Source organism: Heterodontus francisci, chromosome 36 (genome assembly GCF_036365525.1).
Source record: "Heterodontus francisci isolate sHetFra1 chromosome 36, sHetFra1.hap1, whole genome shotgun sequence".
NCBI lineage: Eukaryota > Metazoa > Chordata > Chondrichthyes > Heterodontiformes > Heterodontidae > Heterodontus > Heterodontus francisci.
The window spans coordinates 15,100,308-15,117,807 of record NC_090406.1 but is presented as its reverse complement, the minus strand read 5'-3'; the positions used below and the strand labels follow the sequence as shown (position 1 = coordinate 15,117,807).

Genomic DNA, 17,500 nt, shown 5'->3' with positions numbered 1-17,500 from the left:
TCTCTCTCTCTCGCGCTCGCTCTCTCTCTCTCTCTCTCGCTCTCTCTCTCTCTCTCGCGCTCGCTCTCTCGCGCTCGCTCTCTCGCGCTCGCTCTCTCTCTCTCTCGCGCTCGCTCTCTCTCTCTCTCGCGCTCGCTCTCTCTCTCTCTCGCGCTCGCTCTCTCTCTCTCTCGCGCTCGCTCTCTCTCTCTCTCGCGCTCGCTCTCTCTCTCTCGCGCTCGCTCTCTCTCTCTCTCTCGCGCTCGCTCTCTCTCTCTCGCGCTCGCTCCCTCTCTCTCTCTCGCGCTCGCTCTCTCTCTCTCTCTCGCGCTCGCTCTCTCTCTCTCTCTCTCGCGCTCGCTCTCTCTCTCTCTCTCGCGCTCGCTCTCTCTCTCTCTCTCGTGCTCGCTCTCTCTCTCTCTCTTCGCTCGCTCTCTCGCGCTCGCTCTCTCTCTCTCTCGCGCTCGCTCTCTCTCTCTCTCGCGCTCGCTCTCTCTCTCTCTCGCGCTCGCTCTCTCTCTCTCTCGCGCTCGCTCTCTCTCTCTCTCGCGCTCGCTCTCTCTCTCTCTCGCGCTCTCTCTCGCTCTCTCTCGCGCTCTCTCTCGCTCTCTCTCTCGCGCTCGCTCTCGCTCTCTCTCTCGCGCTCGCTCTCTCTCTCTCTCTCTCGTGCTCGCTCTCTCTCTCTCTCTCGCGCTCGCTCTCTCGCGCTCGCTCTCTCTCTCTCTCGCGCTCGCTCTCTCTCTCTCTCGCGCTCGCTCTCTCTCTCTCTCGCGCTCGCTCTCTCTCTCTCTCGCGCTCGCTCTCTCTCTCTCTCGCGCTCGCTCTCTCTCTCTCTCGCGCTCGCTCTCTCTCTCTCTCGCGCTCGCTCTCTCTCTCTCTCGCGCTCGCTCTCTCTCTCTCTCGCGCTCGCTCTCTCTCTCTCTCGCGCTCGCTCTCTCTCTCTCTCGCGCTCGCTCTCTCTCTCTCTCTCGCTCTCTCTCGCGCTCTCTCTCGCTCTCTCTCGCGCTCTCTCGCGCTCGCTCTCTCTCTCTCTCTCTCGCGCTCGCTCTCTCTCTCTCTCTCGCGCTCGCTCTCCTCTCTCTCTCTCTCGCGCTCGCTCTCTCTCTCTCTCTCTCCGCGCTCGCTCTCTCTCTCTCTCTCGCGCTCGCTCTCTCTCTCTCTCTCTCAGCGCTCAGCTCTCTCTCTCTCTCTCGCGCTCGTTCTCTCTCTCTCTCTCGCGCTCGCTCTCTCTCTCTCTCTCGCGCTCGCTCTCTCTCTCTCTCTCGCGCTCGCTCTCTCTCTCTCTCTCGCGCTCGCTCTCTCTCTCTCTCTCTCGCGCTCGCTCTCTCTCTCTCTCTCTCTCGCGCTCGCTCTCTCTCGCGCTCGCTCGCTCTCTCTCTCTCGCGCTCGCTCGCTCTCTCTCTCTCGCGCTCTCTCGCTCTCTCTCGCGCTCTCTCGCTCTCTCTCTCTCGCGCTCTCTCGCTCTCTCTCTCTCGCGCTCGCTCGCTCTCTCTCTCTCGCGCTCGCTCGCTCTCTCTCTCTCGCGCTCGCTCTCTCTCTCTCTCTCGCGCTCGCTCTCTCTCTCTCTCTCGCGCTCGCTCTCTCTCTCTCTCGCGCTCGCTCTCTCTCTCTCTCTCTCGCGCTCGCTCTCTCTCTCTCTCTCGCGCTCGCTCTCTCTCTGTCGCTCGCCCCCCCTCGCCCCCCCTCGCCCCCCCCTCGCCCCCCCCCCTCGCCCCCCCCCTCGCCCCCCCCCTCGCCCCCCCCCTCGCCCCCCCCCTCGCCCCCCCCCCTCGCCCCCCCCTCGTCCCCCCCCTCGCCCCCCCCTCGCCCCCCCCTCGCCCCCCCCTCGCCCCCCCCCTCGCCCCCCCCCTCGCCCCCCCCCCTCGCCCCCCCCCCTCCCCCCCCCCTCGCCCCCCCCCTCGCCCCCCCCCTCGCCCCCCCCCTCGCCCCCCCCCCCTCGCCCCCCCCCCTCGCCCCCCCCCCTCGCCCCCCCCCCTCGCCCCCCCCCTCGCCCCCCCCCTCGCCCCCCCCCCTCGCCCCCCCCCCTCGCCCCCCCCTCGCCCCCCCCTCGCCCCCCCCCTCGCTCCCCCCCCCTCGCTCCCCCCCCTCGCTCCCCCCCCCTCGCTCCCCCCCCCTCGCTCCCCCCCCCCTCGCTCCCCCCCCCTCGCTCCCCCCCCTCGCTCCCCCCCCTCGCTCCCCCCCCCTCGCTCCCCCCCCTCGCTCCCCCCCCCTCGCTCCCCCCCCCTCGCTCCCCCCCCCTCGCTCCCCCCCCTCGCTCCCCCCCCCCGCTCCCCCCCCCTCGCTCCCCCCCCTCGCTCCCCCCCCCTCGCTCCCCCTCTCGCCCCCCCCTCTCGCCCCCCCCTCTCGCCCCCCCTCTCGCCCCCCCCCTCGCCCCCCCCTCTCGCCCCCCCCTCGCCCCCCCCCCTCGCCCCCCCCTCTCGCCCCCCTCTCGCCCCCCCCCTCGCCCCCCCCTCTCGCCCCCCCTCTCGCCCTCGCTCTCGCTCTCTCGCTCTCTCTCTAGCTAGCGCGCGCACTCTCTCTCTCTCTAGCTCTCTATCTATCCATCCCCTCGCTCTCTGGTGTGTGCTTGCCCCCTGCCCTGGAGGCATGCTTAGGCACCAGCACAGAAGGAAGGCCATCTTTGTGCTGACCTGCTGACAGTGTGTTTACAAGGGAAAACAGTGTGTGTATTCAGAGATGTGCAAGTGGGGGGTTCTTTTCAGTTATTGCTTTCTGTGGTGCCAGACTATTTTTTATTTTATTTTACTGACTTATTAGACTTGAAACTTATCTCAATTTCCTGATTTTTTTTGGTGTGAGTGGAACAAATTAAGTGGGGAAAACTTTTATTTTAAGAGCTTATTTTGGCTACACATGCTGAGTTTTTTTTTGTCTTTCTTCCAGTGCAAGTCACATTAAATTGCTTCATTTTTATCTTCTCCGCTTTGTGTGTGTTTGATGAATTTATCAGCCTGACTAGTTCCGTGGCTGAAATATTCTGGAGTATGTATACTGTCTCCTAGGCTTGTCTCTGTCTCCTGTACTTTGCATTTACCCTTCAGTACAGAATCTTAATTAAAAGTTATCACTTCCAATGTTGCCAGGGTTTGAATCCCCTTTTGTCTGTTTTCAATGTGTTAATCCTAAATACAGATCTTTACCTTTTTTCTAATCTGGCAGAATAAAAGCAACTTTATGTCATATTTTCACTTGGTAGTAGCCCCTCTAATTCAGTCACAATACCGAGAGTTAAAAACCACCTGCATTTATAGTCGTGCCATCAGTCAGCTCCACACAATGTTGCAAGGACTGCTGGCCAATTTTGATTTCTAAGAAGTATGCTTGAGGTAGGAGTATGGACGCACAATTCAGTAGACTGTGATTCGCTTAATTAAATAAAGTGTCAAAGTGCACTTACCCTTGAAACCACTAAGGGAGCTACCAAATATGTTAATTAGCTATTGGTTCCTATTCCAGCATAGCAGAAGCTGTTGGAATATACACTGAACTGGTTAACACCCTTCAAGGTATTGCTTCAGTTATGCAAAATGTATAATAACATGCACCAACACTAATGTAGTATAATCCTTGCTAACCCTTTGGAACACAAATCCTCAAGATCATTTACTGCACTAATGTGCATGAATTAATGTTTGCAGCTCCGTCTTGGAATATTTTTGTTTGAAACTCGATCCTTTTTCTTCCTAGACTGAAATCGCGAAGAGACTGAATGTGATCTGTGCTCAGCTCCTTCCTTACTTATCAACAGGAAGTAAGTGTGACTTTTAGCAGTTGCGAAATTTATAAAATTATTTATCAAATAAATCTGATAATTGAAGTAAAACATTTTTCAGAAAGCTGTTAAGTTTCAAGTTTGTGTTCTTTTTTGGCTTTCCTTGTCTGTGTTTATAGAATAGATAAATTCTACTTAACACAACAGGAATGGTCATATGAATAAAAGAAAGATTGATTTGCATTAATATCGCACCTTTCATGACCAGAGGATGTCCCAAAGCACATTATAGCCAGCAAAGCACTTTTGAAATGTAGTCACTGTTGTAATGTAGGAAATGCAGCAGCAAATTTACACACAGCAAACTCCCACAAATGGCAATGTGATGATCACCAGCTAATTTTTTGTGATGTTGATTGAGGGATAACTATTGACCAGGACACTGGGGATAACTCTATAGCTGAGAGGACAGACAGGACCTTGGTTTAATGTTTCATCCAAGAGATGGCACCTCCGCAGTACTCCTTCGACAGCACTGGAGTGTTGGCCTGGAATTTAGGCTCAAGTCCTCAAGGCAGGAATTTGACAGTGAGGTGGTAGACCCTCCAACTGGCTGGAAAGCCAGGGTGAGCCCACCTCCATCGGGCCTGAAAGCCAAGCTGCTATTTTGCATGGCTCAGGCCTTAATTGGCTTCAGTTGGGGCTACTGCGCCTATGAGGCAGGAAGTCCCGCCTCCAAGAGCTGCTGGCCAATTGGAGGGCTGGCAGCCCTTCAGTCTCAGCAGTGCCACCAGCAGTATATTGACCACTGTTGTGGCTGCACCCAGCAAGAAGAGGACCATGGACACGGCCTCCAAAAAATGTAAGTAGGGCGTTCGGCCTTGCTGGCAACAATTGGCTAAGCCCTGGCGATTGTGGTTGGGGGGGGTCAGAGTGTAGGGTGGGAGGGTTGTTTTAGTCGGGCTGGCCCGTGCTACTGGGGGTGGGGGCGCTCCGTGCAGCCCAGGTTGTACAGTCAGGAGGGCCTACCCACCCCAGCCTGCAAGGAGGCTGCCATGTATTACTAGGCGGCCTCCTCTGGGTGCTGAAGTGCCATCCGCTGCTGGTAAGATACCAGCGGCAGCAGGAAGAGGTCCTTAAGCGTCCTAATTGGCCTGGGGCGGGTGGACCGTTTGTCTCCTCCCCTGCCACTGGTAAAATAGGGGGTGGGTAAGCAACGGGCACTGCACCTCCTGCCTCCCATCTGACTTAACACTTCCCACCCCCCACTACTGGCCCTCTCTTGGTCAGGAGGGATGTTACGTTCTGGTCGTGGAGTGGGACTTGAACTCTCAACCTTCTGACTTAGAAGGTCTTATGTTATGGGCTAGTGAAATGAAAGGAGGGTAAGGTTTCAAATAGGGTTCCTGGGCCAAATTGTCAAGGGATAAAAGGGAATTACTGAGCTTAAAACCCATTTTATTTACTTGTTGTGGCAGAGATTTTTGAATCTTCCTTTTTTTTGACAGTACTATCACATTAGTAGTATAGAACAGAAATAAAGAGCAGTGATCACACTCTTGCGTTTAAAAAAAAAACATGCATTTATATAGTGCCCTTCACAACCTCGAGACATTGCAAAGTGCTTTATAGCCAATGGTGTATTTTTGAAGTTGCAATATATGGTAACTGGCACTATCTGTTTAAATAGTAAGACATGGTGTCGCTAAGAGGGTGTCAATATTTTCAAAACGAGCATTTTAAAAACTATTACATGATGGTAATGTCCACTCTAGACTATTGATCCTTAAAGGTGACTTAATCCTGTTACTAGACTTTGTATGCATAAATTGAATTGATTTATTCCATCCATCTTTACCAGTCTTCCTTTTTGATACCTTTCCAGCATCAGCAACAAGTAATCCAGACCATAGAACGTGCAAAGCAGGTGACCATGGGCGAGTTAAATGCTGCTATTGGGGTCCGAGGACTTCCCATTCTACCACCCCCAGTATGTATACCTGTTAACATTTATTTCAATGGCCTTATTTTACTTGGACTTTGTAGACTTTGTGAGGCGGCAGTGTGAAGTTATCTTAGTTAACAGTCAGTTCCAAACCTATTGCATTAGAATGGAAGGGATCTGAGCTGTCTGTACTGGAACCTCCACGTTTTCCACGCTGGAGCCAATGGTCTTGTGTGGCAGCTGTTTTAAATGCACCACATTTTTTTATTTGAGGTGGCTCCTGAACTTGCATGTGTTTTATGTTTATTCCAAGCTGCAGTTTTTCCTGATTTCAAAGTAAAGACCATTCTCCTTCATGGGTACGTTTTTTGGGGCATAAGAGAGGAAGACTATGGCTGAAATTTTACGCTCCCACTGGGAGCAGACTGGAGGCAGGGTGGGGGTGTAAAATTGAGTGGGAGGCAAGGGGTGCAGTTCCTGCCGCCTACCCACCCCACTGCCATTTTCCGAACAGCGAGGGAGGTTGAAAATGGCTTGCCTGCCCCAGGCCAATTGAGGCCCTGTAGTGGCCAATTAATTGCTGGTGGCTGGGCACTTCACCAGGATTTACTAGGTGGCCTCTTTATTGTCTGGCAGGGGCGGAGCCCTACTGATTGGGCACTCTGTGCCCCACAGAAGGTCTCCCACCTCGGCACAAGCCGCCCCCACTGAAGCATATGCTCCTGCTCCTAGCCTTCCTAATCAACCCCCACCCCCTTTGCTGGGACCCAGCCCTTCTCTCCACAGATGCTGTCTGAACCTGAGTATTTCCAGCACTTTCTGTTTCATATTTTCAGCATCTGCAGTATTTTGCCTCTAACCTCAAGGGTGCCTTATAACTAAATTGGAAAGTTATCCATTCCCAGCATTAACGATCACCTTGATGTGTTCATGAATAAAAAATGAAAAGTAATAAATTAAGAGCAAGGATTCTTGGGAAGAGATAAAGAGTAAGGCTTAATAAACTTGTTTCTTTTTTGTCGATTAACCCCATCTGCCCAGCTTCTCTGCTTTCTGAGACCCTGATTAAAGCCCACTTTATGGACAAAGCTTTTGATTACCTCATCTAATATCTTCTTTGGCTTGGTGTCCATTTTTACCTGTGGAGGACCTTAAGTCACTTTTCTGTGCTAAAAGCACTGTTAGTGCAAGTTACTGTTGGCCCTCAATGTTTTCTCTGCCCAGAAACACACACACTTGTCTCGTGAACGGCATTTACTCTCCACCTCTGTGCCCATGCATTCACTTCAATCTTTCTGTAGAGCCTCCACTGAAATGTTCAGGCTGTCCACTCTGTGAAGTGATCCTGTCATCTGTCCTGTCTCAGTTTAAATGTACTTGCATGCTGTTCTTTGCAGCAGGTCTTGCACTATGTGCATGTGCTGCTCCATCAAATGGGTTCTGGGCTTGCTGGGACAGGTGGAAGGGAAGTTCAGGAATTGGCTTCCTCTATAATATAAGTACGGCTTAGGGTACAGCTTAAAAGTTACATTGGATGGTTATGCTTGCCAGCTCTTTGGCCAGGAATAGTGGCAAGTTCTGTATAACCGAGCATATGTATGTAATTTGTAACATTGCGCCAGCGCGGGGGGGAGAGGGCGGAGGAGAGTGGGAGGGTGGTGGTGGTGAGGGGTTTGTGCGTGTGTACGTGCGCATGTAAACTTAACATTGGTTGGGAGTAATAAGAATGAGAAATGGTGGAAATACTCAGCAGGTATGCCAGCATCTGTGGAGAGTGAAGCAGAATTAATGTTTCAGGTCAGTGACTCTTCATCAGAAGGGGCGGCACAGTGGTGCAGTGGTTAGCACCGCAGCCTCACAGCTCCAGGGACCCGGGTTCAATTCTGGGTACTGCCTGTGTGGAGTTTGCAAGTTCTCCCTGTGTCTGCGTGGATTTCCTCCGGGTGCTCCGGTTTCCTCCTACATGCCAAAGACTTGCAGGTTGATAGGTAAATTGGCCATTATAAATTGCCCCTAGTATAGGTAGGTGGTAGGGAAATATAGGGACAGGTGGGGATGTGGTAGGAATATGGGATTAGTGTATGGGTGGTTGATGGTCGGCACAGACTCGGTGGGCCGAAGGGCCTGTTTAGTGCTGTATCTCTAAAACTAAAACTAAAAAAACTAAGAACTGGCAAATGTCAGAAATGTAATAGGTTTTAAGCAAATAAAGCGGGGTTGGGGCATGAGATAACAAAAGGCAAGGTGTTGATAGGACAGAGGGTCACAGAAAATAACTGACCAGAAGGTCATGGAGCAAAGGCAAACGGTATGTTAATGGTGTGTTGAAAGACAAAGTGTTAGTGCAGAGAGGGTGTTAATTGCCAGAAAAATGAACAGCCCTGGCACAAAGCATAAACATGGAAAAAAAAACAGTGCGTAGGCACATGGTAAAAAAAAAATGAATGATGAAAGTTGGGAGTGTAAGGCAATATAGGCTGCTTCAAAGGCAGATAAGTTGAGGGTTGGTGAAAACTTCCCTCAGAGTCCCAAGTGTTCGCAATGCAGGAACCATGACTTCAAGATGAGATCATGGGGCAAAGGTCATGTAGCCAGAAATATTGCCAGTGCCTTGTGATCAGTAAGTACTCCGCACGCACTGGCTGGGTCTTGACCAGCTCTGCTCTGAGGGAATGCAAAAACCCTAGTCTATCACCTACCCTTGCAGTTCCCCCAAGAGCAGTGATCACACATGGAGTAGTAGTGAGAGGAAGGAAAATCCCAATCTCATTCTCTCCCCACCTCCCCAGTACACATTCCGTCCACTCCTTTTTGGTCAGCAACACTTTAGCGAATAACAGTTGAAACAATTTAACAAACTATTGGAAAGAAAATATTTTTACCAAAAATAAATTGCTTCTCAATCTTTTTTACTTTTAGATTAACTTGATGTATTTGAATATATCAACATTTAATTAAAAATTCTAATTGAAATGTTTGGAAAAAGGACAATGGATCACACATTTTAAATTGTTGCTGATTTTTTGAATGGTTAGGTTTTTGTTTCAGAAAACAAATTAATTATCTCTGACATTTTAATCAGTTTTTAATTTTTGTACTATTTTTGCTAATGTTCTATTATTCATGATGACGCTACCTAGGAGGATTGTGGAGTGGTGGTGGGGACATTTGAATCAGCCAAGTAATCCACTACCCCAATGTTGACGCAGATGCGAGAAAACTGCTTGAAGATGTCCAAAATCTGCATTTTGGGAGGAGCGTACACTCAAACTATCTCCACTCAAACAAATGTTGTGCCTTTTGAGCATATGGATCCCTCTTCAGCCTTTCATATATTTAGGCATTTTTGCCTCTTCCAACACAAACGTAGGAATATTTGGTCTGCAAGAAGTAATAGAGTGGATCAATGAGTGCTGATGTAGTTTGGAATTTGCAAAGCTGGGTTTCTGCTTGCACATATCTACTTCTAGGAGGAGAGGACTGGGTGTGGAAATCAGGACTGAATCCGTATTCGGGGTCTTAAACGCCTTTTCAACTTCCAGTAAGAAAATAAGAAATAGTTATTTATTTTATTTTTATTTATTTAAAAATAAAATAAATAAATATTATGTTCTTACTGGAAAGGCGTTTAAGACCCCGAATACGGATTCAGTCCTGAATAGGAGCAGGAGTAGACCCATTCAGCCCCTCAAGCCTGCCCCGCCATTCAATAAGATCATGGTTGATCTGTCCCAGGCTTCAACTCCACTTTTGGGCCTTCTCTGCATACCCCTCGACACCCCGAGATTTCAAAAATCTATCTACCTCCTCCTTAAATACATTTAATGACCTAGCCTCCACAACTCTGAGGTAGAGAATTCCAGAGATTCACCACCCTCTGAGAGAAGAAATTCCTTCGCATCTCAGTTTTAAATGTGTGACCCCTTATTCTGTGACTATGTCCCTTAGTTCGAGATTCCCCCACCAGTGGAACATTTTCTCAACATCTACCCTGTCAAGCCCCCTTAGAATCTTTTATATGTTTCAATAAGATCACCTCTCATTCTTCCAAACTCCAATGAATAAAGGCCTAACCTGTTTAGCCATTCTTGATAAGCCAACCCCTTCATCCCAGGAATCAGCAGAGCGAGCCTTTTCTGAACTGCCTCCAATGCTAGTATATCCTTCCTTAAATATGGGGACCAAAACAGTACGCAGTACTCCAGGTGTGGCCTCACCAAGACCCTGTACAGTTATAAGAAGACTTCCCTATTCTTAAACTCTAACCCTCTAGCAATAAAGGTCAAAATTCCATTTGCCTTCCTAATTACTTGGTGCACCTGCATGCTAACTTTTTGTGTTTCATGTACAAGAACACCCAGATCCGTCTGTACTGCAGTATTTTGTAGTGTTTCTACATCTTAAAAAAAACAATGTCTTTTTATTCTTCCTCCCAAAGTCGATGGCGTCACACTTTCCCACAAAGAACTCCATCTGCCAAGTTTTTGCCCACTCACTTAACCTATCTATATCCCTTTGCAGATTCTTTGTGTCCTCACTAGAATATGCCTTCCCACCTATTTCTGTATCGTCAGCAAATTTGGATACACTGCACTCTGTCCCTTCCTCCAAGTCATTAATATAGATAGTAAATAGTTGAGGCCCTAGGACCGATCTTTGTGGCACCCCACCAGTTATGGCTTTCCAACCTGAAAAAGACCCATTAATCCCGACTCTCTGCTTCTGTGTGTTAGACAATCCTCAATCCATGCCAACACATTATCCCCAATACCCTGACCTTTTATTTCGTGCAATAACCTTTTATGTGGCAGCTTATCGAAAGCCTTCTGAAAATCCAAATACACCAGTACCCCTTTCTCCACTCTGCTTGTTATATCCACAAAGAACTCGAACAAATTTGTCAAACATGATTTCCCTTTCATACAATCAAACAGAGTCAACATGGTTTTATTATGTTTTTCTAAATGTCCTGCTATTTCTTCCTTAATAATGGACTCTAGCATTTTCCCAATGACAGATGTTAAGCTAACTGGTCTATAGTTTCCTGCTTTCTGTCTCCCTCCTTTCTTGAATAGGGGCGTCACATTAGAGGTTTTCCAATCCGCTGGTACCCTACCAGAATCCAGTGAGTTTTGGTATATTACGACCAATGCCTCCACTATCTCTGCAGCCACTTCTTTTAAAACGCTTCGATGCAGGCCATCGGGTCCTGGCGACTTGTCTGCCTTTAGTCCCATCAGTTTGTCGAGCACCTTTTCCCACATGATAGGGAGGACCTTGTAACAATCTCTCCCATTTACACCTTGCTAATCTATTATTTTTGGGATGTTTATAGTGTCCTCCACCATGAAGACCGATGCAAAATATTAGTTTAAATTATCTGCCATTTCCCTATTCCCTGTTATTAATTCCCCAGTCTCATCCTCTAAGGATCCTACACTTACTTTAGCTACTCTCTTCCTTTTTATATACCCATTGATGTTCTTACTGTTTGTTTTTATATTTCTTGCCAATTTACTCTCATAATCAATTTTCTCTCTCCATTAGTTTTTTAGTCATCCGCTGCTGGTTTCTTAAAAAAAAAAATTCCCAATCCTCTGGCCTTCCACTAGTTTTTGCCGCTTTGTACGCCTTTGTTTTTGATTTAATACTCTCCTTAACTTACTTTGTTATCCAAGGGTGGTTCATCGTTCTCGAGTCCTTCCTTCTGACTAGAATAAATGTTTGCTGAGTGTTATGAAATATCAGCTTCAAAGTCTGCCACTGCTCATCTATTGACTTTCCCTGTAGTCTATTTTCCCAGCCTGCTTTAGACAACTCTTTCTTCATACCTCAGTAATTGCCCCTGTTTAAGTTGAAGACACTGGTTTGAGACCCGAGTTGCTCACCCTCAAACTGATTTTGAAATTCTACCATGTTATGATCGCTTCCCCTAGAGGATCCTTAACTACAAGATCTCTTATTAATCCTACCTCATTACACAGTACCAAATCTAAAATCGCCTGTTCCCTGGTAGGTTCTGCAACATATTGTTCTAAGAAACAATCCCTGATGCATTCTACAAGTTCATCTTCCATGTTACCCTTGCTAATTTGATTTGTCCAGTCTATATGCAAATTAAAATCACCCATGATAATTGTAGTGCCCTTCTTACACGCCTCCATTATTTCCTGATTAATACTTTGTCCTACAGAGAGGCAACTCCTTGGGGGCCTATAGACCACTCCCACCCGTGATTTCTTTCCCTTGCTGTTCCCTATTTCCACCCAAACTGATTCTACATCACGATCTATTAAGTCTATCATTACTCACAATTGCACTGATCCCTTCCTTTAATAACAAAGCTACCACCTCCCTTTTCTTTTCTGTCTATTCTTCCGGAACATCGAATATCCTTGAACATTGAGTTTCCAGTCCTGATCATCCTGCAACCACGTCTCAGTGATAGCTATCAAATCATATTCATTTATTTCTATTTGTACCATCAGCTCATCTATCTTGTTACAAATGCTTTACCATTTTTACCTACTCTGGTTCTAATTTCTGCGGTACTCTTAAGCTTGTATTCTCTGTCCCTTCCTGTCACACTCTGATTGATTGATTTAATTTCACTACCCTACACCTCTGCTCTCGTGTTACTTTCGACTTTTTAACTTTCCTTCAATTGAACCCTCCCCCCTCCCATCACACCCCCCCCCCCCCCACCCCCGACCCCACAACTATTTACTTTAAAGCCTTATCTACAACCCTAGTTATACGATTTGCCAGGACATTGTTCCCAGCATGCTTCAATTGAAGCTATCCCAACGGAACAGCGCTCTCTTTCCCCAGTACTGGTGCAGTGTCCATGAATTGGAACCCATTCCTGTACTGTTCCTATTTTCTTGTCTATCTCTATGCATTCTTCCTCCTGGGAGAAAAAAGTATGAAAGGAATGTTTTTTTTAAACTTTTGAAATGCTGTATCACATGAAAGTATGGATTTGGTGGGAGATATATAATTCTAATTCCCACCCTCTGGGGGGGGGTGGGCCCGTCATTTTCAAGCTCATGATCTCAGCTCAATTTGTTGGCGAGAGATGCTCTGCTGTTGACTAACAGACACAAACATTTGACGGTCTCATGTCCTGCACAATGGTGTTTGGAAGAGCCCAGGAGCAAGCAAGTTATCTTAATCCCACAGTTGATGTATGGCTGGCTCAGTAAGTAATGTGGTGAGAGGGAGGGAAGAATTGGCTTTGTACCCTTCCAAAACACAAACTGCACTTTCTAGTTTGGTCTGTTGTTAAATTACAAAATATGCAAACCTTCTGGTGTTCAACAGCCTTTCCGCAGCAGCCTAAGTAATATTTGCTAATGTCTTTCAAATGGTATGGCAACTTATTTTGACTACATGAATGTGGATTTTTAAAAATTGTCCTGGAGGATTGATATTCAGGACAATGATAACACTTGGGATAGTGGTAACATTCATGAATGGGAGTACAGCAGTGTTTTTTTAAGATGGAGGAGAGCAAGAATTGTAACCTACAGCCCCATTTCAAGGATTTTTCTCCAACCATTTCATTCTGACTTTTAATTTGCATAACAGTTGACATTTGCGGTTATAATGCATCTACAAAAAGCATTCTATATCTCCAAACTCACTGCTTTGGGTTTTGGTCTCCAACGTCTTCTGAAGGGCAGATGTCTGGTGGTTGAGCCTTGTTTCTGATGGTTCAAGTCTTTTCTTTTTGCATACTTCCTTTTCGTTCTATATTAAAATGTGCCACTCCCCTGTTTCGCAAATTGGAACTTCTTTAGAGAGGTCTCTTGGGGTCTCGTTGCACTGCTCCTCAGCTAGTAGAAAGTGCACCAAAGACTTGTGAATCAAATGACTTCCTTCCAATGTGCTCTTGTGGTCTTCACTAGTCTGTCAGAGATACGCCCACCAAAGATGTATGTAGCACTGCTTACATTTTTATGGGTTGTAGTGGGAACTAAAATTTTGTTTTCAAATAGTGGATCAGTGAGTGGTGAGGGAAAGAGGCACATGGTTGAATAATTGTCCATGCACTTGAGTTGGACTGGAGTTGATGGGCTTGTCGTGTTCTGGATGACTTTTTAGAAGCAAGTGGGACCTGGACTAATGGTCTCGGTAGTGTTATGTGAGAGGGAGTTTTGACTTGATAATATCTTGAGGGCAAGTTACTGTTTTCTGCTTCCTACCCTCCTGGTCTCATTACAAGTAAAAATGCTGCATTACAGTATTGTCTTTCCATGTCTATGCTTTTATCAATGAAAATATGAAAAACAATCAGGGATTTCCTTCAATCTATTTATTTTTATCTGGGGATAAAACGTAATTGTATATGGGATTGCCTTTTACTCATATTTACTTTGCTGGTCTGATTAGTAAGTTTGCGGACGACACAAAGGTTGGTGGAGTTGCGAATAGTGATGAGATTGTCAGAGGATACAGCAGGATCTCGATCGGTTGGAGACTTGGGCAGAGAAATGACAGATGGAGTTTAATCCGGACAAATGTGAGGAAATGCATTTTGGAAGGTCTAATGCAGGGGGAAGTATACAGTAAAATGGCAGAACCCTTAGGAGTATTGACAGGCAGTGAGATCTGGGCGTACAGGTCCACAGGTCACTGAAAGTGGCAACGCAGGTGGATAAGGTAGTCAAGAAGGCATACGGCATGCTTGCCTTCATTGGTCGGGGCATAGAGTATAAAAATTGGCAAGTCATGCTGCAGCTGTACAGAATCTTAGTTAGGCCACACTTAGAATATTGTGTGCAATTCTGGTCGCCTCACTACCAGAAGGACATGGAGGCTTTGGAGAGGGTACAGAAGAGGTTTACCAGGATGTTGCCTGGTCTGGAGGGCATTAGCTATGAGGAGAGGTTGGATAAACTCTGATTGTTTTCACTGAATGACAGAGGTGGAGGGGCGACATGATAGAGGTTTACAAAGTTATGAGTGGCATGGACAGAGTGGATAGTCAGAAGCTTTTTCCCCAGGGTGGAAGAGTCAGTTATTCGGGGACATAGGTTTAAGGTGTGAGGGGCAAAGTTTAGAGGGATGTGCGGGGCAAGTTCTTTACATGGAGGGTGGCGAGTGTCTGGAACTTGCTGCTGGGGGAGGTGGTGGAAGCAGGTACAATAGCGACGTTTAAGAGGCATCTTGACAAATACATGAATAGGATGGGAATAGAGGGATACGGACCCCGGAAGTGCAGAAGGTTTTAGTTTAGGCAGGCATCAAGATCGGCGCAAGCTTGTAGGGCCGAATGGCCTGTTTCAGTGCTGTACTGTTCTTTGTTCATATATCCTCTAGCGTTTCCTGTAATATTATGACCACCTGTATAATACTTAGTCTTTTAATTCCCTCTGTAATCTAAAACTTCAACAGTCTAACTGGCCAATTTGCTTCATTAATCTCTACTGAACAGTGATGGGTCTTGATTTTCAGCCATCATTCCCTCCCTGCTAAGACACACCAGTGATGTCTTGCTCTTTAACAGACAATGATTCGCTTAGGGCAATGTGGGAGGGAGGTGTCGGTGGAAACTGGACCCTTTTTCTATATTGGAAAATACTTTTTTTTAAACATTGGCTTTATTTCTAGTAGAATTGCTTCCCTGCTCAGGCCTTCCGGGTGATGCCCATTAAAGCAGAGAGATCGAATTGTGGGAGGAGTGTGACTTATGACCCAAGTGCTGCTCACCAAACTCCCCATTCCCAAGAGACCACGATGCAGGTTTCTCCCAGATGGCTACGCAGCCTCGCTTTAAATAATCTTTAAATTGCTAAACGTAGCATAACAAAAATTAAAATTTGCAGGGCTGTGGGGAAAAATAGGGTAGTGGGAGTTTGGTAGCTCTTTCAAAGTGCTGGTGCAGGTATGATGGGCCAGTTTGAAGAGGAATGTAAAATTGATAGTGGTGGTCTTTAAAACTGTGCGCCCAACTCAGTAAAACTTGGATTTCCTGCACTATTGGTTAAGATCCTTTTTATTCCTTTTGTTTTGATTTTTGTCCCTATTTTTGTTTTCCTTCACACCCCAAGCCACCCAACCTGTGAAGGGAACACAGCCTTTCATTCTCAACTAACTCATAGATGGCAGAATTTTTTTTTTAGCTGCAATCCAAGCAGGGAAAGGTCTGTGTCCTTGACTTTGGATTTCTTGCTGCCTGAAGTTCAGGATACAACTCTGATATTGTTGTGCCAGCTCTTTTTTTTTAGAGATACAGCACTGAAACAGGCCCTTCGGCCCACTGAGTCTGTGTCGACCAACGACCACCCATTTATACTAACGCTACAGTAATCCCATATTCCCTACCACCTACCTACACTAGGGGCAATTTACAATGACCAATTTACCTATCACCTGCAAGTCTTTGGCTGTGGAAGGAAACCGGAGCACCCAGCGAAAACCCATGCAGTCACAGGGAGAACTTGCAAACTCCACACACGCAGTACCCAGAATTGAACCCGCGTCCCTGGAGCTGTGAGGCTGCGGTGCTAACCACTGCGCCCACTGTGCCGCCATAATTCTTTCATGGTTGGGCCTCTCGCCATTCTGTCGGTGAGCCTGCTCCTGCATTTGGAGAAGAGGACCAAAACATCCAACGGTGGCATCATGTAGCCCGGGGGAGGGGCAGTCGCGAAGGAAGACCATGTAAGGTCACACATAGGGAAGGGAATGGATTTTTGTGGCGCCATTAAAAAATGGTTTACAGGCCATTTTAAAAAGTGACCAGCAGTCCCTTTTTAAAACTACTCCTGCTTGGGCCGCTTAGCAACAAGTACCAATGGTTGGAGTGTGTACAATGCACACTCAGCCCATTGATACTTCAAAGTTGCATCGGGGTCCTATGTCATAAGATCCTGACTTGCATTGACTATGAGGGTCCCAACTATTACTGCCTGAGCTGCCTACAGAAGATCTTGGGAATTGGAATAGGTTATTCAGCCTGTTCCACCATTCAATTCGATCAAGGGTCATCTGTATTTTCACTCCATTTATTTATCTGCCTTGGTTCCATATCTCTCAATACGCTTGCCCAACAAAAATCTATCTGTCGATCTCCAAGTTGAAGTTTTCTACTGACCCCCAGCCTCAACAGCTTTTTTGGGGAGGGATTTCCAGACGTTCACTACACTTTGTGTGAAGAAGTACTTCCTGATGTTGCCCCATGAATGACCTAATTCTAATTTTAAGGTTAATCCCCTTTATTCTGGACTCCCTCACTTGAGGAAAGTGGTTTCTCTCTATCTATCCTATCAAATTGTTTAAGTATCTTAAGCATTTCAATTAGATCACCCCTTAATCTTTACTCCCGGGAATACAATTGTAAGAGCCTGGAGATCTGTCTGCCATTGATCCTGTTTACACACCATCTTTCAAGTCTCAGCAAAGTCAGTATTGCTTTGTAGTTATCGTTTCAATGCCTTGGGACATTTTACTATGTTAAAAAGATATTATGGAATTGTCAGTTGTTATGCGTGAATGCACCTACTCTACTTTTGGCAAATGCGAATATTACATTAGTGGTCTTTGAAATAAAGACTTTCTAATTTGTTAAAACATACTTTGTAAACACTTAGCCTAAGTGTTGCTTGCATAAACCCCATTCTCGTGAGGCTCTTCATGCAATATATGAGGTATCTTATGGGTTTTGAGAATTTGCTTTTTTAAAAAAAGAAATCTCTGTTCATCTTGCCATGTGAGGGTGCGCCCTCAGATTTTCATCTTTCTGCTTTGCATTTTGAAGTGGTAAATGCTTGAATTAATGGGCAAGTTTCTAATATTCACAGTCGTGAAGCTCTTCCAATTTGCTTCATTCCAACAGATCCAGGGAAGTCGTGGAGAGA

General features: G+C 46.9%; 1 protein-coding gene across 2 annotated transcripts in view; it reads left to right on the top strand.

Moving 5' to 3' along the window:
* Nucleotides 1-17,500, top strand: part of LOC137351606 (transducin-like enhancer protein 1) — a 186,189-nt gene that overhangs the window by 89,337 nt on the left and 79,352 nt on the right. Inside the window, exons 5-6 of one of the 2 annotated variants that reach the window (XM_068016207.1) lie at nucleotides 3,667-3,727; nucleotides 5,575-5,681. In XM_068016207.1, coding sequence (XP_067872308.1) covers nucleotides 3,667-3,727; nucleotides 5,575-5,681 — 168 coding nt within the window. Of the gene's footprint in view, nucleotides 1-3,666; nucleotides 3,728-5,574; nucleotides 5,682-17,500 lie in introns of those variants that run through there. The other variant, XM_068016206.1, reaches the window with a different exon arrangement.